At 49.9% G+C, this 23,463-nt stretch overlaps 1 protein-coding gene across 1 annotated transcript in view; it reads right to left on the bottom strand.

Moving 5' to 3' along the window:
* Positions 1 to 23,463, bottom strand: part of MED27 (mediator complex subunit 27) — a 117,469-nt gene that overhangs the window by 16,409 nt on the left and 77,597 nt on the right. The window contains exons 4-5 of the mRNA XM_044305870.1: positions 22,944 to 23,037; positions 246 to 353 (exon numbers count right to left, since the gene is read on the bottom strand). Of these exons, the coding sequence (XP_044161805.1) occupies positions 246 to 353; positions 22,944 to 23,037 (202 nt within the window). The remainder of the gene's footprint in view (positions 1 to 245; positions 354 to 22,943; positions 23,038 to 23,463) is intronic.

Here is a 23,463-nt window from a genome sequence, read left to right as displayed (position 1 = left end):
TAGGCAAGCTTCTCCATTTGCATGCTACTGTTCTCTGTTATCTGCCGTTTCAGCGGTGCCTAAAAGCTACACTTGGGCCCCAGTAACCAGCGGGGCCCCAAAAACCCCAGAGGACGGCGTGATATAAACTGCAAGGGACGGCTGAGGGGCAGGACAGATTTCCCCCCCCCCCCCCCCAGCTAAATGAAAATGATATTAGTGGCTGGTCTTGGCGCCGGCCCTTTAAGAAAGTCACATGATCTCACCTTGCCGTCCTCGGTGTAGACGTTCTCGTTGTAGCCCTTCACGATGGTGCGGTCGATAAAGAGGCTGCGCATCACCACAATCACCTTCAGCACTTTGCCCAGGGTCACCTGCAGAGAGAGGAGCGGGGAAATAGCAGAAAGGCTTTTTGTTTTATTTTTAAGATCTCTGCTTGCTGTCAATGAATAGAAACAGCCCGATTTACATCCAGAGGCTGAAAACCTGTTCTAACTTAAAGGGGTATCCCCACCGTAATGGTATAATTCTAGAATATGTCATCCTTATTATGATGGGGGGGGGGGGGGTTCCGACATCAGCGGTAAACCGGCGTTGTGGCCCCTTTATTCTCAGGGGGGTTGGAATGGCAAATACTAACAGTAGGTCAGCACTTCATGGGATGGAATGCCCCTTTAAGACCTCCGACAGCTGAGGTTACCTGCACTGATACATTGTAACGAACTGTCTGGACAGAGGACTGTCTAGACTGGATACAAATGTAACAAACTCAGCTGTCAGATTAGGGCAAATAACAATGCTCCCCTCCACTGACAGCAAGCAGAGACATTTAAGAGGGATAGCATTCTTATATAAGATTGCCTCTAGTCTGTTGGTCAGCACACACACCTCTCCAGTTTGTTACAATGTACCAGCGCAGGTTTCCTGGTCTATAAGCCGAGCATTTGAGGACGGGCATCCCAGATCTAGATGGCAGATGAAATTAGCGGGTGAAGTATCGGTGTTTGGCAGACATGACCTCTATAGGACTGGCACCGGGATGAAGGCCTGATGGAATGGGCTGCCTGGCATGTCAGTGCCACCTGCCTGAGTGGACTGTGTAGTGGCGCCAGGGCAGACGGGCAAGGTCTGCATTGGGTCACTAGCTGTACGAACGGCTGCTGAACAGAGTTGGCAAAGCGTGTGCCCAGATGGCAGATGGTAGGGCTCACACAGAGCAGATAAACTGTGCTGGAAAAACCATCAACGATTGCCTTAGTAACCCAACGCCAAGTCTACCTGCCAGGAGAAGGGGCAGAGGGTGCAGGGGTGTGCCGCCTGCTGTACCCACCATACTAGCCATAGATCCACATCTGTACGGGAAAAGGGACAGAACAAAAGAAACTCCCCCCGAAGACGGACGTCTAAGCTGCAGCTAATGTAAATGAGCGGAGCTGCAGTGCAAAGCATGGGAGACCGAATGGCAACCCAAGCCTCTGATAACACAGGAGGTGGAATTCAAGCTACACGAGACTCCAATAGACATGAGTCATGGTTACCAAAAACGCAAATTACGTTCTCACTGCAGGGCAGGTACGCAGGTGGCACAGAGATGTCTCCCCATCAGGGCATGTAATGAGGTGTGACAAAGCTGTGACAGGTCGACATCTTCTGAAAGCCCCAGATACAAGAGAAGAAAAACTTCCCCAACCTCTGACGAGAGGGAACCTGAAACAGAGCAGCGCCAGCCTCCTGCCCGACGCCCTGGCACCAGCTGCAAGTCACCAAACACTTATCACTGCCGCCTCTTTCCAGACCTCCTAGGTCAAGGGAGTGCCACAGCCAAGATCTGTCTGTGCCCCCCAGGTGACGCTGGATCATGCCACCACACCCTTACCACTTAGGACATTGTCCTGGTTATTATGTGCCCCCCACCATGACCATTTGAATCACTCCCCTGTAATTTCTTTGCAGTGCCAGGGTCAAACCACCGGCTAGAAAGGGGGAGTTATCCTAGATGGCGCCCCCTCTCTTCCATAGTAAATATCCCCTTGCTGAGTTGGCATTACAGCTGGCACCTTCTCAGCATTTAATTGCATTTGAGAGATAAAAAAAAAATATATATATATTTTTTTTTTTAAATCTTAATTATTGTGGTGTTCAGGCTCCAATCAGGAGAGGGGGGCATCATGTAAGGTAACTAAGAGCCCACGAGACACAATAGAGGGGTGCTTCCCATCAACCCCCACACATTAGGGAACCATGCCAGGGGATTGATACGAATGAGTGCTGAAATGGGCACAACCGCCAAATCTATAACGGCAAGTCATTTTATCGCAGACAATGTCTCCTTCAAGGGTGTGTCAGTGTATAATGCAGCTCTGGAATTCTATTCCAAAACCAGCTCCGGATGACAGGCTACATGTCTCCGCTCATGGCGGAGCTGCAATTTGCAATGGGTTAATCGTCAGGGAAGCGCTGCTAACTGGATGCCAGCAGAAGATCAGGAAGCGCTGACAATACCGGGGGGATCGCCCGTGTTGGGCTGCACTGTACTCATTATATTGTTTTACTACAAAGCAATGAATTTCAAGAGCTCGGGATCCTTGGGGGAAAGCTCTAAATCCCTATTAATAAGGAAACAATGCCCCCCGGCCCCCGCCCGGCGCTCACCTGCCGCCTCCATCACCGGGAACATCATATAATGAATGCAATTAGGAGAAGTCTCCATAAGATTAATAAATAACATCAAGTCCTTGAATCGTCCTCCTCGGCCGCGCTTGGAGCTGCCGGGGAGGTCGTCACCCAGCTTTCCCAGACTCCTGAGATGCAAACTTGACCAGCCGGGCGGCAGCACAAGGGACGCTCCTCATCTTTCAGAATGGGGGCTCCATGCCACGGAAGGGGGTCACTCAGTCCATGGGCAACCTGGCTACACTTAGGCTTATCCTGTAACCTGAGGACGGGTGGCATCCATAGCTTTGTAGTGCTCTAAGGGGCAGAGGGGTGGGGTGGGTGCCAGCTTTTAGTATGGGGTGCACCCTTCACTTTGTGCGAGCTGTGGGCGTTCGGTCCAGGATTGGGAATGAGCCACCCTACAACACATGGACATGTTTTCCTTCACCCTTCAGTACAGGAGAGAAGAGGCGTGCTCCCTAATGTCTCCGGGGGGCGCTCTGCCTTCAGTATGGGAAGGGGACTCTCTACCAGCATTGCCCTTCACTCATCTGTAAGGGGGGCTTCCTCCAATGTCGGATGCCCTGCCCTGCTCCCCAGCGGGCGCTCTACTTTCAGTGCAGGCTGCTTTGCCCTTCTAAAAATAGGACTCATTTTGCTCTTCAGCACACGGGTCCAATCTTTCCTTCACCCTTCAGTAAAGGAGGGTGCTCTAATGGTTAGCACCCTGTCCTTCAGCAATCACTGGGTGCTCTGATGGTGAGCGCCCTGTCCTTCAGCAATCACTGGGTGCTCTAATGGTTAGCACCCTGTCCTTCAGCAATCACTGGGTGCTCTGATGGTGAGCGCCCTGGCCTTCAGCAATCACTGGGTGCTCTAATGGTTAGCACCCTGTCCTTCAGCAATCACTGGGTGCTCTGATGGTTAGCACCCTGTCCTTCAGCAATCACTGGGTGCTCTGATGGTGAGGGCCCTGTCCTTCAGCAATCACTAGGTGCTCTGATGGTGAGCGCCCTGTCCTTCAGCAATCACTGGGTGCTCTGATGGTGAGGCCCTGTCCTTCAGCAATCACTGGGTGCTCTGATGGTGAGGCCCTGTCCTTCAGCAATCACTGGGTGCTCTAATGGTTAGCACCCTGTCCTTCAGCAATCACTGGGTGCTCTGATGGTGAGCGCCCTGGCCTTCAGCAATCACTGGGTGCTCTAATGGTTAGCACCCTGTCCTTCAGCAATCACTGGGTGCTCTGATGGTGAGCGCCCTGGCCTTCAGCAATCACTGGGTGCTCTAATGGTTAGCACCCTGTCCTTCAGCAATCACTGGGTGCTCTGATGGTTAGCACCCTGTCCTTCAGCAATCACTGGGTGCTCTGATGGTGAGCGCCCTGGCCTTCAGCAATCACTGGGTGCTCTAATGGTTAGCACCCTGTCCTTCAGCAATCACTGGGTGCTCTGATGGTTAGCACCCTGGCCCTCAGCAATAACTGGGTGCTCTAATGGTGAGCGCCCTGTCCTTCAGCAATCACTGGGTGCTCTGATGGTGAGCGCCCTGTCCTTCAGCAATCACTGGGTGCTCTGATGGTGAGGGCCCTGTCCTTCAGCAATCACTGGGTGCTCTGATGGTGAGCGCCCTGTCCTTCAGCAATCACTGGGTGCTCTGATGGTGAGCGCCCTGTCCTTCAGCAATCACTGGGTGCTCTGATGGTGAGCGTCCTGTCCTTCAACAATCACTGGGTGCTCTGATGGTTAGCGCCCTGTCCTTCAGCAATCACTGGGTGCTCTGATGGTGAGCGCCCTGTCCTTCAGCAATCACTGGGTGCTCTGATGGTGAGCGCCCTGTCCTTCAGCAATCACTGGGTGCTCTGATGGTGAGGGCCCTGTCCTTCAGCAATCACTGGGTGCTCTGATGGTGAGCGCCCTGTCCTTCAGCAATCACTGGGTGCTCTGATGGTGAGCGCCCTGTCCTTCAGCAATCACTGGGTGCTCTGATGGTGAGCGTCCTGTCCTTCAGCAATCACTGGGTGCTCTGATGGTAAGCGCCCTGTCCTTCAGCAATCACTAGGTGCTCTGATGGTTAGCACCCTGGCCCTCAGCAATCACTGGGTGCTCTGATGGTGAGCGCCCTGTCCTTCAGCAATCACTAGGTGCTCTGATGGTGAGCGCCCTGTCCTTCAGCAATCACTGGGTGCTCTGATGGTGAGTGCCCTGTCCTTCAGCAATCACTGGGTGCTCTGATGGTGAGCGCCCTGTCCTTCAGCAATCACTGGGTGCTCTGATGGTGGGTGCCCTGTCCTTCAGCAATCACTGGGTGCTCTGATGGTGAGCGCCCTGTCCTTCAGCAATCACTGGGTGCTCTGATGGTGAGGGCCCTGTCCTTCAGCAATCACTGGGTGCTCTGATGGTGAGGGCCCTGTCCTTCAGCAATCAGTGGGTGCTCTGATGGGGAGCGCCCTGTCCTTCAGCAATCACTGGGTGCTCTGATGGTGAGGCCCTGTCCTTCAGCAATCACTGGGTGCTCTGATGGTGAGGCCCTGTCCTTCAGCAATCACTGGGTGCTCTGATGGTGAGGCCCTGTCCTTCAGCAATCACTGGGTGCTTTGATGGTAAGCGCCCTGTACTTCAGCAATCACTGGGTGCTCTGATGGTAAGCGCCCTGTCCTTCAGCAATCACTGGGTGCTCTGATGGTAAGCGCCCTGTCCTTCAGCAATCACTGGGTGCTCTAATGGTGAGGGCCCTGTCCTTCAGCAATCACTGGGTGCTCTGATGGTAAGCGCCCTGTCCTTCAGCAATCACTGGGTGCTCTGATGGTGAGGGCCCTGCCCTTCAGCAATCACTGGGTGCTCTGATGGTGAGCGCCCTGTCCTTCAGCAATCACTGGGTGCTCTGATGGTGAGCGCCCTGTCCTTCAGCAATCACTGGGTGCTCTGATGGTGGGCGCCCTGTCCTTCAGCAATCACTGGGTGCTCTGATGGTGAGGGCCCTGTCCTTCAGCAATCACTGGGTGCTCTGATGGTAAGCGCCCTGGCCTTCAGCAATCACTGGGTGCTCTGATGGTAAGCGCCCTGTCCTTCAGCAATCACTGGGTGCTCTGATGGTGAGGGTCTGTCTTTCAGCAATCACTGGGTGCTCTGATGGTAAGCGCCCTGTCCTTCAGCAATCACTGGGTGCTCTGATGGTGAGGGCCCTGCCCTTCAGCAATCACTGGGTGCTCTGATGGTGAGGGCCCTGCCCTTCAGCAATCACTGGGTGCTCTGATGGTGAGCGCCCTGTCCTTCAGCAATCACTGGGTGCTCTGATGGTGAGCGCCCTGTCCTTCAGCAATCACTGGGTGCTCTGATGGTGAGCGCCCTGTCCTTCAGCAATCACTGGGTGCTCTGATGGTGAGCGCCCTGTCCTTCAGCAATCACTGGGTGCTCTGATGGTGAGCGCCCTGTCCTTCAGCAATCACTGGGTGCTCTGATGGTGAGCGCCCTGTCCTTCAGCAATCACTGGGTGCTCTGATGGTGAGGGCCCTGCCCTTCAGCAATCACTGGGTGCTCTGATGGTGAGGGCCCTGCCCTTCAGCAATCACTGGGTGCTCTGATGGTGGGCGCCCTGTCCTTCAGCAATCACTGGGTGCTCTGATGGTGAGCGCCCTGTCCTTCAGCAATCACTGGGTGCTCTAGCCACCAGAACCGGCTGCTTTGCTCTTCAGAATGGGGCTCATTTAGTTATTTATGATGCTGAGTCAATCTTTCCACCCCGCAGTAGAGGCGGGTGCTTACTACAGCCATCACTGGGTGCTCTTCTTTTAGTGTGGAAAAGGGGTGTTTTGCCCGTCCGTACACACTGCCTTTAATTCCCCAATACGGGGGGGGGGGGGGGGGGGGGGGGGGTTTCTCCCATAGTGGGCGCCTTGCTCTATGGCCATTACTGGGCGCTCTACATTCCGGGTGGTAAGGGGGTGCACTGCCTCATCAGTACATGCTGCCCTTCACTCCTCTGTACAGTGGGGGTTCTCTGATAGTGGGTGCCTTGCCCTATCACCATTACTGGGCGCTCTACATTCAGGGTGGTAGGGGGGTGCACTCTGCCCCATCAGTACATGCTGCCCTTCACTCCTCAGTACAGTGGGGGTTCTCCGATAGTGGGTGCCTTGCCCTATGGCCATTACTGGGCGCTCTACATTAAGGGTGGTAAGGGGGTGCACCTTGCCCCTTCAGTACATGCTGCCCTTCACTCCTCAGTACAGTGGGGGTTCTCCGATAGTGGGTGCCTTGACCTAAGGCCATTACTGGGCGCTCTACATTCAGGGTGGTACTGCCCCATCAGTACATGCTGCCCTTCACTCCTCCGTACAGTTGGGGTTCTCAGATAGTGGGTGCCTTGCCCTATGGCAATTACTGGGCGCTCTACATTCAGGGTGGTAAGGGGGTGCACCCTGCCCCATCAGTACATGCTGCCCTTCACTCCTCAGTACAGTGGGGGTTCTCCGATAGTGGGCGCCTTGCTCTATGGCCATTACTGGGCGCTCTACATTCCGGGTGGTAAGGGGGTGCACTGCCTCATCAGTACATGCTGCCCTTCACTCCTCTGTACAGTGGGGGTTCTCCGATAGTGGGCACCTTGTCCTATGGCCATTACTGGGTGCTCTACATTCAGGGTGGTAAGGGGGTGCACCCTTCCCCATAAGTACATGCTGCCCTTCACTCCTCAGTACAGTGGGGGTTCTCCGATAGTGGGCGCCTTGTCCTATGGCCATTACTGGGCACTCTACATTCAGGGTGGTAAGGGGGTGCACCCTGCCCCATCAGTACATGCTGCCCTTCAATCCTCAGTACAGTGGGGGTTCTCCGATAGTGGGTGCCCACTTTCACGGTGGTAACTGGACTTCCTGGCTGTCAGTATATACTGCCCTTCACCCCTTAGTATGGGGGCGCTCTACCCTTCACCTCTGCTCCATATTGTGAACACTTGCAGACGGCACCCCTCGATGGCCGGCCATAAACCCTGCGCTCTCTGCATGCAGGTGCCTGGACTCTCCGCGAGTGAGCGCGCTGAGTTGTGCGCGATTACCGCTATCCCCACAATGTCAGACAAGGACGATCCGCACTTTCGTCAGATGAGACAGAACAAGGGGAACGCGCGGCACAAACTACAGCGGGATCGAAGGAGCATTCACAGCCCTAGGAGTCACTTTGAAGTGAAGAAAATGTGAGGTGTTGAAATATTAATTAAGAGCACATTACAATGTGTTCCTTCAGAACCAGGGAGAGCGCCGCGCGGCTCGCGGAACTTTCAAGGAAGTGGCGATGGCTGGAGATTCCTCCTGGTCGCTAAATGGCCTAATTATTTCAAGAACACCTCTCGTCTGACGAGGAACAGTCGGAGAAAAGTTTGGCTGGCTGGCTTTGGGGCTTGTGCGTTCCTTAAACTTCGGTGACACTGACGTTCCCGGGGGAGAGGATGGCGTTGGCGGCTATAAATATACATCTGGATACATCAGTCTCTGTAATGAGGACCAAGCAATTACCGCTCATCACCGCGAAGATGACGAGAACGGACGCCGGCACCTAGCGGACCTGCCTGCTGTTCCTCACCGCCCTACAAAATCAATTCCACCTTAAAAAGGAGAAATCCATCTACTGACATGGAGGTCCGAGAACCAAGATCGCCATTGATTCAAAGATCTTTGGGTTCTGCTGCAAGAACTGTTGGATATGCCGGCGCCTGCCTTCCACTGCAGCTTAAGAAAGAAATTCCACCTTAAGGCTCCACGCACACGGCCATATTTAACCGCCTCCGTTGTGGACGCATTCATTTCAACAGAGGCACAAAAAGCGTGGACAGCACACGGTGTGCAGTCCGCATCCGTAAGTCCGATTCGCTGTCCCGCAAAAAAATAAATAAGTAGAACACATACTATTCTCATCCGTTTCAAAGAGAACGCGATACACACTCAGTCGGAATCCGTGTTTTGTGGACTGCAAAATAGACAAGGTCGTGTGCATGAGAAGGAGACAACCACCATTAGTTCACTTCCAATATAAGGATCTTAAATGTCCACAGATTCCAAAAACCAAGGGTCCTCCATAAAGAACCCAAGCCCTTTGGCCTGTCTGTTGCTTCTTGAACAATCAGCGCAGAAAACAATTCCATCTTAAAAAGGAGAATTCCACCTTAAATAATTTTTTTCACATCAAACACCCACAAAACGCCTCCTCTTTTAACTCCACAGTTTAGGCCTCTGCACCCTCCATTTCATGATAAACTACAAATCCCAGCATGCACTGGGCAAAGACTACAGGGAATGTTGGGAGATGTCGTTTCCCAAAAGCCAAGGATAATTAACCTGATTAAACATTGGCCGTCAGTAATCGCCAGTGTTCGGCCGCGCACAGTCCTCTGCTTGAGCCGCGTTCATGGTGACGGCCTCCTGAGCGCAATAAAGAAACTTTCCTGGTTGCGTCTTAAACTTGTTCCGTCGATAGCCGGTGAGACGGCCCTTCGCTTTTTAATATTTCGCCTGTAGGACGTGAGCCAGCGCGACCTTGATGTGGAACATTTTAATTCAAATCAATACGCGAGCAAGGTCATTTTAAAATTCAATTAATATGAATGAAAATGTATGCCGCGCCATTCCTGCAGGAGGACGAGCAAACGGGCAAAACCTGTTTATTTTTATGTTGTTTTATTCATTTTTTTATGTAAAAGGAAGAAAAAAAAACCTGATAACGAATATCAGAATCTTATAATTGTCACATAATAATCCAATACAAATCTAATGAATGTAAAACATAAGAGACAAAGGAAAGTACAAATATATGCACCTAATGCTGAAAATACTATAATACTGCTTCCTATGTACAAGAATATAACTACTATAATACTGCTCCTATGTACAAGAATATAACTACTATAATACTGCTCCTATGTACAAGAATATAACTACTATAATACTGTCTCCTATGTACAAGAATATAACTACTATAATACTGCTCCTATGTACAAGAATATAACTACTATAATACTGTCTCCTATGTACAAGAATATAACTACTATAATACTGTCTCCTATGTACAAGAATATAACTACTATAATACTGCCTCCTATGTACAAGAATATAACTACTATAATACTGCTCTTATGTACAAGAATATAACTACTATAATACTGCCTCCTATGTACAAGAATATAACTACTATAATACTGCTCTTATGTACAAGAATATAACTACTATAATACTGCCTCCTATGTACAAGAATATAACTACTATAATACTGCCTCCTATGTACAAGAATATAACTACTATAATACTGCTCCTATGTACAAGAATATAACTACTATAATACTGCCTCCTATGTACAAGAATATAACTACTATAATACTGCCTCCTATGTACAAGAATATAACTACTATGATTACGGCCTCCTATGTACAAGAATATAACTACTATAATACTGCCTCCTATGTACAAGGATATAACTACTATAATACTGCTCCTATGTACAAGAATATAACTACTATAATACTGCCTCCTATGTACAAGAATATAACTACTATAATACTGCCTCCTATGTACAAGAATATAACTACTATAATACTGCCTCCTATGTACAAGAATATAACTACTATGATTACGGCCTCCTATGTACAAGAATATAACTACTATAATACTGCCTCCTATGTACAAGGATATAACTACTATAATACTGCTCCTATGTACAAGAATATAACTACTATAATACTGCCTCCTATGTACAAGAATATAACTACTATAATACTGCTCCTATGTACAAGAATATAACTACTATAATACTGCTCCTATGTACAGGGATATAACTACTATAATACTGCTCCTATGTACAAGAATATAACTACTATGATTACGGCCTCCTATGTACAAGAATATAACTACTATAATACTGCCTCCTATGTACAAGGATATAACTACTATAATACTGCTCCTATGTACAAGAATATAACTACTATAATACTGCCTCCTATGTACAAGAGTATAACTACTATAATACTGCCTCCTATGTACAAGAATATAACTACTATAATACTGCTCCTATGTACAGGGATATAACTACTATAATACTGCCTCCTATGTACAAGAATATAACTACTATAATACTGCTCCTATGTACAAGAATATAACTACTATAATACTGCTCCTATGTACAAGAATATAACTACTATAATACTGCTCCTATGTACAAGAATATAACTACTATAATACGGCTCCTATGTACAAGAATATAACTACTATAATACTGCTCCTATGTACAAGGATATAACTACTATAATACGGCTCCTATGTACAAGAATATAACTACTATAATACGGCTCCTATGTACAGGGCAGTATAATTTTTGCCTGCACTGGAGTAACATCTGCATCTTTTGGATCCATGCTCGGAGTAAGGTTCTGACGCCCGCAGCGGTGCCCTCGTTTTGGGTCTGCAGCTCTCCTGCGCACTGGTGTTTGACGAGTCTTGTTAGTAAATAGCAGGAGAGGTTGCAATTAAGCCATTAGCGGTTAGAGTAAACAGGCTTTCTAATTAGTTTCTTTACCGCGATGCTTTGGCGCGGCTCTTGGCATTTACCTTTCATTAATCTAACTTAATTGCAAGAGTGCATGTTTCGAGAGGAAAGTCAACACGGGCAGCGGACTCGGGGCACAGGCTGGCGAGGGCTATTGTGCTGGGTAAACACCACTGGTAGCAATTATTCCTTCCTCCTTCCGTAAGGTTAGTGAAAGGTTACAGGATAGCGGTCGCTCTCACTTAATGAGCCGTGATACGGGCGGTATACTCTGCGCAGATGGCCAGGGATGAGCGCAGCACAGGCAAGGTTATACGCTGCGCCTCCTGCGGGTGGCACCTGGGTGGGAGTGTGACGTCTGCCCGCTGCTATAAAGAACAGTAAATGCGGGTTGGTTTTTCCCGCTGCATGTGAATGGGGTATAAAAGCCTGAAAATGTGAACGAGCCCCTAAAACTCCGGTAGCTGGAGGTGGTGGTGGGCAGCGATCCACGGCACTGGGAACACGCCAATACAACTGCTTCTGGCAGAGAAGGAAACACAGACCTGATATTTCCAGAAGATAAGCGGCGCCGTCACTACAGACATAGACGAGGCCTATGGACACAGACCCCCAGAGACCCCCGTCTGTAATGTTCATAGGTCCTACTAGGACAAGTCCTTAAAAAAAAGAAAATAGCAACTTTCTAACAGGCTCTGCGTTTCATTTTATTTTCAGTTTCAAGAACTCTGCTTGCTGTCAGCTGGAAAACAAAAACGTGCACTGACCTAGCCCCGCTAACACAGGGGCAGAGCTTGACCCACCCTGACTGTACCAGTCTATCCGCTGACAGCAAGCAGAGATCTTGAACATGGCAATGCCATTTAGGAAGTGGCAGATATTTTTATTACAGGCTAATGAGTTTTATTGCCCCCCCTCCCGGACTTGAGGATGGCGCTGGGGATCATTCGCCGCTCTCCTGGCATGGTGCCCGCCACCAGATACTGCGTCTATACGGGCATAGCACATGGCATTCCACCGCTGACTGTAACACCCGTCCCTTTAATGTGACTGGCTGCTGTAACCTTGTCAGGCGCAGGTAGCGGCTGTTAACAGGAGCGCTGCGCCGCGGCGAGCTGTGATCTCATGCCGAGTACGAGCGGGGCCCCCGCCAGGAGGAATGATTTAATTACATGTGCTGCAGGAGCCGTCTCAGTGTGCCGCTCATTAGTAGACATTAGCAGGGTCGGAGCCACACTCTTAATGAAGCCCGGGTGTGAGGGAGACGATCGTTTCATGCCGTTCACGCGTGGCAACCTTCCGAGCCATTTTCCGTCATGGAAGCAGCCATCTTTCTGCTTATGCATATTACGGAAATGTTGCAGTGTTGCCCATAGCAACCGCAAAATTACAAATACAAAATATATTATAGCGTCCCAGTATCTGGTGACATGCAGTTACCATCTGACCACCAGGTGGCACCATTCTTATAGAGAAGTCCAGGAGGTACAGGGTACCAGGAGAAGTCACAGACTGGTCCACGGGCTCATCCGTCACCACCGCCGCCCGTCCTCCTCCTCGCCATCACTATATGTATTGTAATCCCCCTCTGGGATGATGGACGTACAGGCTGCTGCTAGTTCAGAGGTGCCCGTCCTTGACCCGATGTGGGCTCGTAGTACGTGACAGCTCCGCAATCAGTCACAATTATACAAACCGCACTGAGCAGTTTACGGATCCTTCCACTGACCGCCAGATGCAGATGTCACTAGGCTATGCAGATATGAGCAGGGTAGGTACCACTGACCTCTAGCGAATACTCCTCACCAGGGTAGGTACAAATGAGCTCTAGTGAATGCCCCTGGGCAGGAGAAGTACCAATGGCCTACAATGAATGCCCCTCAGCAGGGTAGGTACCATTGGCCTCTAGTAAATTCCACTACGCAGGGTAAGTACCAATGGTCTCCAATAAATGCCCCCAGGCAGGGCAGGTACCACTGGCATCTAGTTAATAAACCTGGGCAGGGTGGTACCATTGGGCCCCGGTGAATACCTCTCAGCAGGGTAGGTACCATTGGCCTCTACTGAATGCCCCCGGGCAAAGTAGGTACCATTGGCCTCTGGTGAATGCCCCCGGGCAGGGTAGGTACCATTGGCCTCTACTGAATGCTCCCGGGTAAAGTATGTACCATTAGCCTCTACTGAATGCCCCCGGGTAAAGTATGTACCATTGGCCTCTACTTAAGGCTCCCGGGTAAAAGTATGTACCATTGGCCTCTACTGAATGCCCCCGGGCAGGGTATGTACCAATGGCCTCTAGTGAATGCCCCCGGGCAGGGTAGATACTATTGGCCTCTAGTGAATGCCCCTGGGCAGGGTAGATACTATTGGCCTCTAGTGAATGCCCCCGAGCAGGGTAGATACTATTGGCCTCTAGTGAATGCCCCCGGGCAGGGTAGGTACCATTGGTCATTAATGAAAGCCCCTGGGCAGGGTAGGTACCACTGGCATCTAGTGAATGTCTCCTCAGCGGGGTAGGTACCATTGGCCTCTAGTGAAAGCCCCTCAGCAGGGTAGGTACCATTGGCCTCTAGTGAAAGCCCCTCAGCAGGGTAGGTACCACTGGCATCTAGTGAATGTCTCCTCAGCAGGGTAGGTACCACTGGCATCTAGTGAATGTCTCCTAAGCAGGGTAGGTACCAATGGCCTCTACTGAATGCCCCTGGGCAAAGTATATACCATTGGCCTCTGGTGAATGCCCCCGAGCAGAGTAGGTACCACTGGCCTCTAGTGAATGCGCCTGGGCAGGATAGGTACCACTGGCCTCTAGTGAATGCCTCCTCAGCAGGGTAGGTACCATTAGCCTCTAGTGAATGCCTCCTCAGCAGGGTAGGTACCATTAGCCTCTAGTGAATGCCCCCGAGCAGGGTAGGTACCATTAGCCTCTAGTGAATGCCCCCGAGCAGGGTAGGTACCATTAGCCTCTAGTAAATGCCTCCTCAGCAGGGTAGGTACCACTGGCCTCTAGTGAATGCCCCCGAGCAGGGTAGGTACCATTAGCCTCTAGTGAATGCCCCCGAGCAGGGTAGGTACCATTAGCCTCTAGTAAATGCCTCCTCAGCAGGGTAGGTACCATTAGCCTCTAGTAAATGCCTCCTCAGCAGGGTAGGTACCATTAGCCTCTAGTAAATGCCTCCTCAGCAGGGTAGGTACCACTGGCCTCTAGTGAATGCCCCTGGGATGGGTGCTGTACACAAATCACGGCTCATGCTGACTGTTTCCCTGGCCTTGGCATTTATACTGCGTTCTCTACAATGTATCAGATTGATGTGAAAACTTGTGCAAATCGTGACAAACCACAATCGTCCAAGTTCTCCCCGTGACAATAACCCCAAACAGCGGACGTCTTGTAAATGAGGCGCAGCGGGGCCCTCGGGGGTCCGCTCAGACGTCTCGGGCGGGTGCAGTCAGATCATCCACTCGAGAAGTTTGAGCGATGTGTCACATGTATCAAGGCATAAAAGGGATGTAATGAGGCCGGAGCAGGCAGGCGGGCAGCAGCGTACGCCCGGCCATTCACTACTACACCGCGCGGGCCGACTGAGCGGAGAGGAGCCCCACGATTGTGCACACTGTGAGAAGGGAGAATTGGGAGCCACCTGAAATTATAAATGTGGGGGGCACGTCATAAGGTGGGGGAGGACTGGTCCAGGGGGCTGACACCTCCGCAGAGATCCTCACGGTCAGGAGCGGGTGTCAGCGGCTCGCCTCTCACACCATGTTCTGGCCTCATTGATAATTTAGGAGCTCCGGTTCGCTCTGATTTATAGCGCTGCGGCTTAATCCTTTGTTCCCTGGGGGACATGATGAGGGCGACCTGTCCCCGGGAGCGTAAACACGGTCATCAAAGACCCAGAGGACAGCACAGTGTAATGGAAGGGTGGGAGTCTGGCCATGGACGGGGGTCCTCCCCGCGATGGATTCTGAAGATGAATGCAGCAGCATCGAGACATCTTGGGTTTGGCTCAGGCATCAGATTTGCAGTTCGGTCCTGCCGCCATCTTTGTTGGGGGCGTTCTTCACTCTTTGGGCCTCAGCAGAGGATATGCTTTTAGGGGCTTGTGAGCCCCCGACATTGTGGTATCAGTTTGGGGGGGCTCTTTCTGTGGTTTGCTGATAAATCTTTACCCACAACCTCAATCTCGCCCAACATCTCAGGGATGAACTAGAACCGCAACTGAGAAGTAATGGTTTAGGGTTGTCAAGAGACAAGGATTGGGTTGGCAGACATGACAAAAATAAGAATTTTTGGGTAAGGCTTGTCAGGAGAAGTAAGGGTTTGGGTTGTCAGGAGAAGTAAGGGTTTGGGTTGTCAGGAGAAGTAAGGGTTTGGGTTGTCAGGAGAAGTAAGGGTTTGGGTTGTCAGGAGAAGTAAGGGTTTGGGTTGTCAGGAGAAGTAAGGGTTTGGGTTGTCAGGAGAAGTAAGGGTTTGGGTTGTCAGGAGAAGTAAGGGTTTGGGTTGTCAGGAGAAGTAAGGGTTTGGGTTGTCAGGAGAAGTAAGGGTTTGGGTTGTCAGGAGAAGTAAGGGTTTGGGTTGTCAGGAGAAGTAAGGGTTTGGGTTGTCCGGAGAAGTAAGGGTTTGGGTTGTCCGGAGAAGTAAGGGTTTGGGTTGTCCGGAGAAGTAAGGGTTTGGGTTGTCCGGAGAAGTAAGGGTTTGGGTTGACAGGAGAAGTAAGGGTTTGGGTTGACAGGAGAAGTAAGGGTTTGGGTTGTCAGGAGAAGTAAGGGTTTGGGTTGTCAGGAGAAGTAAGGGTTTGGGTTGTCAGGAGAAGTAAGGGTTTGGGTTGTCAGGAGAAGTAAGTAATTGGGGTGTCAGATACATGACAAAATTAAGAGTTGGAGTTGTCAGGAGAAGAGAGGGTTAGGGTTGTCAGGAGCAGTAAGGGTGAGGAATAAGGTTTGGGGTTCGGTGAGGGGGACATGAATGTTGGGGTGTCCCTATATCTCAGATTTGCGCGCCGGCAGACGCCGCCTCCGTCCTCGCTCATCATGTGAGTGTTGACACTAGAAATAACAGATAATTAACTACTAAAATATGTATATAACTGCACGAAATGTGTAAGAGGTAATAAGCAGCGCCTGCCGGCGCCTCCTCACCCGCACGCAGCACACACTGCTAAACACAGCACTCCGCGCGCCTCGGGGGGCGCTTTGATGTGCGTTTAGACCCCATCAGGCAGCGTCTGCCCCTCCCCCGTCAGTAACTTACTGCACACAACTTCCACTCCGTTTCTGAGTCTTTTCCTCTTCTTTCCTTCAGAGCAGAACTCTCCTGACATATTAATGTAGGACGGAGAGATTATTCTTCAGGCTTCTCTGTGAAGTATGAGCCGTCCCCGTAATTATCATGCTGAGATTAATCACACCGCGCCGGGCATTACAGGTCCTCGCAAGCGACGGCCAGGACACGAAACCCTTGTCATGCTGTAATAAATGGCGCGGACGCAGTGACCGAGAGCTTCGGATGAAGGAAAAACTCAGATTTCATCACCGACAGTTCCCTCTGCCGCCTGTCTGCTAGTGAATTTAGGCTACATTACAGATTCTTCTCTAGTCACACCCAAAGCTGCACGCATAGTCCAGGGTAGGGTGGGAATTCTGACAGTGGACTCGAAGAAGAAAAGTCAAAATAGATAGAAAAGTCTCAAACTGTGGACACAAAGTGTCAAAATGTTGCACAAAGTCAGTAAAAAATGGAAATAATAGTAATAATAGTAAATAGTGGAAATGATGGGAGAATATGGAAGATATGGGAGGGGGGCGCAGGGGCTGTGCATCTGCCTTGTGCAGAATCTACTACTACTACAACCCTCAGCAGACACGCTGCTCTACCCGCTCGCCTGATATAGCGCTTTGGCTGAACGACGCGAGGGAGGGGGTGGAGAGTGACTGGGGAAGGCAATCAGCGGGCGCGTTATCCGGAGATGTAAATCGGCGCGCTCTCTCAATTTGTTTATAAATTGCGCTGGATTACAATCCATCACAGTAATAGATGGGAGAGACGCGGCGCGCGGTGTCAGATGAAGAATGGCAGCCGCCCCGCCATCCGTCACAGGCGAGGCGCGCAGGTAGGAGTCAGGAACGTCGTGCGTCAGGAGACGAAAATTACAGGGATTAAATGATCGACGCGTATAGCAAGTGATAGTGGGGGCAGCGGGGCAAAGCAAAGCCTGGGGAGACCTCCGAGGTAAAAAAGGGGGTAGGCGGAGGAAATAAGAGCAAAGAAAGTCAATACAGGCCATATAGCAGCACCATGCAGTGCCCACGTAATACTGCCATAATACAGGTCAGATAGCAGCACCATGCAGTGCCCACGTAATACTGCCATAATACAGGTCAGATAGCAGCACCATGCAGTGCCCAGGTAATACTGCCATAATACAGGTCACATAACAGCACCATGCAGTGCCCACGTAATACTGCCATAACACAGGCTACATAACAGCACAATGCAGTGCCCACATAATACTGCCATAATGCAAGCCACATAACAGCACAATGCAGTGCCCACGTAATACTGCCATAATACAGGTCACATAACAGCACCATGCAGTGCCCACGTAATACTGCCATAATACAGGTCACATAACAGCACCATGCAGTGCCCACGTAATACTGCCGTAATACAGGCCACATAACAGCACCATGCAGTGCCCACATAATACTGCCATAATGCAAGCCACATAACAGCACAATGCAGTGCCCACGTAATACTGCCATAATACAGGTCACATAACAGCACCATGCAGTGCCCACGTAATACTGCCGTAATACAGGCCACATAACAGCACCATGCAGTGCCCACGTAATACTGCCATAATGCAAGCCACATAACAGCACCATGCAGTGCCTACGTAATACTGCCATAATGCAGGTCACATAGCAGCACCATGCAGTGCCCACTTAATACTGCCATAATACAGGTCACATAACAGCACCATGCAGTGCCCACGTAATACTGCCATAATACAGGCTACATAACAGTACCATGCAGTGCCCACTTAATACTGCCATAATACAGGCCATATAGCAGCACCATGCAGTGCCCACGTAATACTGCCATAATACAGGCCATATAGCAGCACCATGCAGTGCCCATGTAATACTGCCATACAGTGCCTAATAACTATATAATGCCAACATAACAGTGCAAATAACACTTCTATACAACACCTGTGTCATAGTCTGCCATAATAATAATGCTATACAGGGTCAACACACCACAGAGTGCTAAATAACAGCCCCATACAGGGCCTAATAACAGTATTATATAATGCCAACATAGTACTGCCAAAAAGTACCAATACAATATGACCTGAGATTGCCAGGATAATAGTGCTGCATAGTAACATATAACAGCATCATACACACTGCCATACAGTGCTCATCAATTAGTAACATACAAAAGCACATCTAATACTGCTATACAGAGTCCAAATAATAGCCTAAACCATTACCACGTAAAATACTACCACAGAGTGCTGACATAATCCTGCCATACCGTGCCCACATATTAGGAATATACTATCATACAGTGCCAAGATAATAGCGCTGTATAGTACCATACATAATACTACCAAACAGTGCTCACATAACACAACACAGAAGCGATATGGGTCTGTTCCAGAGACTGACTACAGGTCCTTCTCAAAAAATTAGCATATTGTGATAAAGTTCGTTATTTTCTGTAATGTGCTGATAAACATTAGACTTTCATATATCTTAGATTCATTACACACCAACTGAAGGAGTTCAAGCCTTTTATTGTTTTAATATTGATGATTTTGGCCACAGCTCATGAAAACCCAAAATTCCTATCTCAAAAAATTAGCATATCATGAAAAGGTTCTGTAAACGAGCTATTAACCTAATCATCTGAATCAACTAATTAACTCTAAACACCTGCAAAAGATTCCTGAGGCTTTTACAAACTCCCAGCCGGGTTCATTACTCCAAACCGCAATCATGGGTCAGACTGCCGACCTGACTGCTGTCCAGAAGGCCATCATTGACACCTCAAGCAAGAGGGTAAGACACAGAAAGACATGTCTGAAGGAATAGGCTGTTCCCAGAGCGCTGTATCAAGGCACCTCAGTGGGAAGTCTGTGGGAAGGAAAAAGTGTGGCAGAAAACGCTGCACAACGAGAAGAGGTGACCGGACCCTGAGGAAGATTATGGAGAAGGACCGATTCCAGACCTTGGGGGACCTGCGGAAGCAGTGGACTGAGTCTGGAGTAGAGACATCCAGAGCCCCCGTGTACAGGCGTGTGCAGGAAATGGGCTACAGGTGCCGCATTCCCCAGAAACAGCGGCAGAAGCGCCTGACCTGGGCCACAGAGAAGCAGCACCGGACTGTTGCATGTCATTCGGAAATCAAGGTGCCAGAGTCTGGAGGAAGACTGGGCAGAGGGAAATGCCAAAATGCCTGAAGTCCAGTGTCCAGTCCCCACAGTCAGTGATGGTCTGGGGGCCACGTCAGCTGCTGGTGTTGGTCCACTGTGTTTTATCAAGGGCAGGGTCAATGCAGCTAGGTATCAGGAGATTTTGGAGCACTTCATGCTTCCATCTGCTGAAAAGCTTTATGGAGATGAAGATGTCATTTTTCAGCACGACCTGGCACCTGCTCACAGCGCCAACACCACTGGTAACTGGTTTACTGACCATGGTATTACTGGGCTCAACTGGCCTGCCAACTCTCCTGACCTGAACCCCATAGAGAATCTGTGGGATATTGGGAAGAGAAAGTTGAGAGACGCAAGACCCAACACTCTGGATGAGCTTAAGGCCGCTATCGAAGCCTCCATAACACCTCAGCAGTGCCACAGGCTGATTGCCTCCATGCCACGCCGCATTGAAGCCTCCTGGGCCTCCATAACACCTCAGCAGTGCCACAGGCTGATTGCCTCCATGCCACGCCGCATTGAAGCCTCCTGGGCCTCCATAACACCTCAGCAGTGCCACAGGCTGATTGCCTCCATGCCACGCCGCATTGAAGCCTCCTGGGCCTCCATAACACCTCAGCAGTGCCACAGGCTGATTGCCTCCATGCCACGCCGCATTGAAGCCTCCTGGGCCTCCATAACACCTCAGCAGTGCCACAGGCTGATTGCCTCCATGCCACGCCGCATTGAAGCCGTCATTTCTGCAAAAGGATTCCCGGCCAAGTATTGAGGACAGAACTGAACATAATTATTTGAAGGTTGACTTTTTTTGTATTAAAAACACTTTTCTTTTATTGGTCGGATGAAATATGCTAATTTTTTGAGATAGGAAATTTGGGTTTTCATGAGCTGTGGCCAAAATCATCAATATTAAAACAATAAAAGGCTTGAACTCCTTCAGTTGTGTGTAATGAATCTAAAATATATGAAAGTCTAATGTTTATCAGTACATTACAGAAAATAATGAACTTTATCACAATATGCTAATTTTTTGAGAAGGACCTGTATATCATACTGCCATGGAGCGAACACTCTACCATATGGTGCCCAAATAATACCGCCAGGAAGTGCCTCTCAGAGATGAAGGCCATAGCGCAATGTCTCTTTTACCCCCCTATATAATACCCCTCATTATATACATGCAAGGGTCAGGGGATGAAATTAAAGGGGCACCCCACATCTCTATACCAGGGGATCAGCAACCTTCGGCACTCCAACTGCAGTGAAACTACAACTCCCAGCATGCAAACTTACTCGGCTGTTCTTGTAACTCCCACAGAAGTGAAAGGAGGATTCTGGGAGTTGTAGTTTTAGAACAGCTGGAGTGTGGGAGGCGGCGGGATATCAGGCCAGGAGATTGCGGAATACATTGTCACTAACATACAGCGCCGACTGTAGCGCGTTTGCAGCTCTAGAGGTGACTAGAGTATAAGATGTGTGACAGAGCTGAGGTTGAGCAGTGTGCGGGGTAAACGCGCTGCGGCCCTTTAACTACAGCAGGATGAGGCGGCGCACAGCGTGACAGTAGCGTGTTTATCCCGCAGACGCTACGTGTCGGCAGCCTGTTTTTTTGGGGGGTGTTTTGACGCTAATTGGAGGCGACACTGAATATATTGTGCATCCTTTAGCGCCGATTACGGTTTCTTAATTACCGCCAGCCTATTGCCTTCCTCCATTGTCTGCTGATTGGATTTGGCCGCCCGCCCCTGAAGCAGATGTTCACTTTACTTTTTAATTAGAAGCCCATTCCTCCCCTGAGGCCGAACGCGGTCTGCCTCCCAAAAACGTCTTCATCCCGCGCTGCGGATGTCGGCTACGGGAAGGCGGCGCGGGATGCCGGGCTCGCACTCCGCAAGCCGCAGCAAAAACGTCCGCAGCTTTCTCATAGGCTTTACATTTATCTCCACCTTCAAGATCTCTGCTTACTGTCAGTGAATTGGAACATTCCTACTTGCTTCCAGAAACCTGCCTCCTTCTAATACTTCTCACAGCTGAAGGTTTGTTACAATTGTATCCAGTCTAGCCAAGGCTCTAAAAAGCTGAACAGCCCAGACTGTAGAATGATGCATTTTACCTGAGTGGATACAAAGTAACAGACCCTCAGCTGCACAGATCTTATTTCTCACAGCTGAGGGTTTGTTACAACTGTGTCCAGTCTGCACAATCCTCTACCAGATCGGACTCCTGGATGATACATTGTAACAAACCCTCAGCACAGGACAGAGACTTGCGTTGCCAATGTGCTCAGCTCGCAGAGGACTGTCTAGACTGGATGCTACTGTAACAAACCTTCAGCTGTGAGAAGTAGCTGATCACTGGACTTCTTGATAGTATACAATAGCTAAAAACGTGCCCTGAGCTAGTCTGTCCTGGTCACACAGCTGAGGGTTTGTTACAATGTATCACCTAGACTCCAGGACAAGACAGATACTGGAACTGCTCAATGAGTATTGTCTAAACTGATACACTGTAACAAACCTTCAGGTCAGCATAGGTTTTAAAGAGGTTTGTTTTTTTATGGCTTTTCCTTAGGAGAGGTCATCAATATTAGATCTGTGGGGTCCGACCAGGAAAGGAACAAATGTCACATCCCCACCTATTGATGGACCAAATTTAAAGACGCCTTTAAGTCCCATATTCACTGACAGCAGGCAGAGATATTGGCAAAGCTGAAGAACATTTTATTACACAGGATGCTGGCGAAAGCGTCCTCGCTCGTCACGGCAGTAAAGGGTTAAGGCTTGTCTGTCATGAAGCGCTGTGACTTTGTCCATCTGCGGGTCGCTGAGCATCTGTCACACCTGAGTACGCGGCCGCCCCGGGGGTCCTGGAGGCGCATCCTCGGATACGGAGGCTGAGAGTGCTAGGCCTGCCTGACGAGGCGCTTTCTCCTCCGCAGGGACAAGCGGCGCTGACATCCCACATCTATGAGCTAAAGGTGGAGGCGGGCGCGTCCTGTCATGATCCAGGGGCCGAGCAGACACGAGGGTCCGTCCGCTGCATCGCACTTCTGTGCGGCAAACGGAGGGTTAACAGCCTCAAAATCTCCCCAGTAATGCAAGTCTTCACCAATGTTTTATCTGTGACTGGGAAAGCTGGGTCAGGAACAATATGGCTGCCATAACGGCCCTCACCCAGCTTTCCTAGATTCCAGAATGGCACATACATGATGGCTATGGTAAAGCAGCATGACGTTCAGGAGTCCAGGAAAGCTGGATGGTATACATATACACACAATAAGGGGCGGGGCTCTGCCAGGAGCCGGAGTATATACCGGAGGTGGAGTCATAAACGCCAAACATACCAGCAACATGGCGGAAGTCCCGTTGGGTCTGGATAAATGGATGGTCATCTCCGGGAACATGCGGTCAATCCGGGTAATGACATCGTCAATGTACCTAGGACCAAATGTGAAACAAAGAGTTAATCATTTAACGGAACAGCAAACTTGTAGCTTATAATAGTGTGGGAGCGTTATAAGAGGAGCGGCTGATATCAGTCACATATGATGTAATGTCTCTGGAGGTTATATCAGCGCTGGAGCGTTATAAGAGGAGCGGCTGATATCAGTCACATATGATGTAATGTCTGGAGGTTATATCAGTGCTGGAGCGTTATAAGAGGAGCGGCCGATATCAGTCACATGTGATGTAATGTCTCTGGAGGTTATATCAGTGCTGGAGCGTTATAAGAGGAGCGGCTGATATCAGTCACATGATGTAATGTCTCTGGAGGTTATATCAGTGCTGGAGCGTTATAAGAGGAGCGGCTGATATCGGTCACATGATGTAATGTCTCTGGAGGTTATATCAGTGCTGGAGCGT

The sequence above is a fragment of the Bufo gargarizans genome, chromosome 9 (assembly GCF_014858855.1).
Source record: "Bufo gargarizans isolate SCDJY-AF-19 chromosome 9, ASM1485885v1, whole genome shotgun sequence".
Taxonomy (NCBI): Eukaryota; Metazoa; Chordata; class Amphibia; order Anura; family Bufonidae; genus Bufo; species Bufo gargarizans.
Note: the sequence above shows the minus strand (reverse complement) of the source record. Positions and strands in the feature narration are given on the sequence as shown.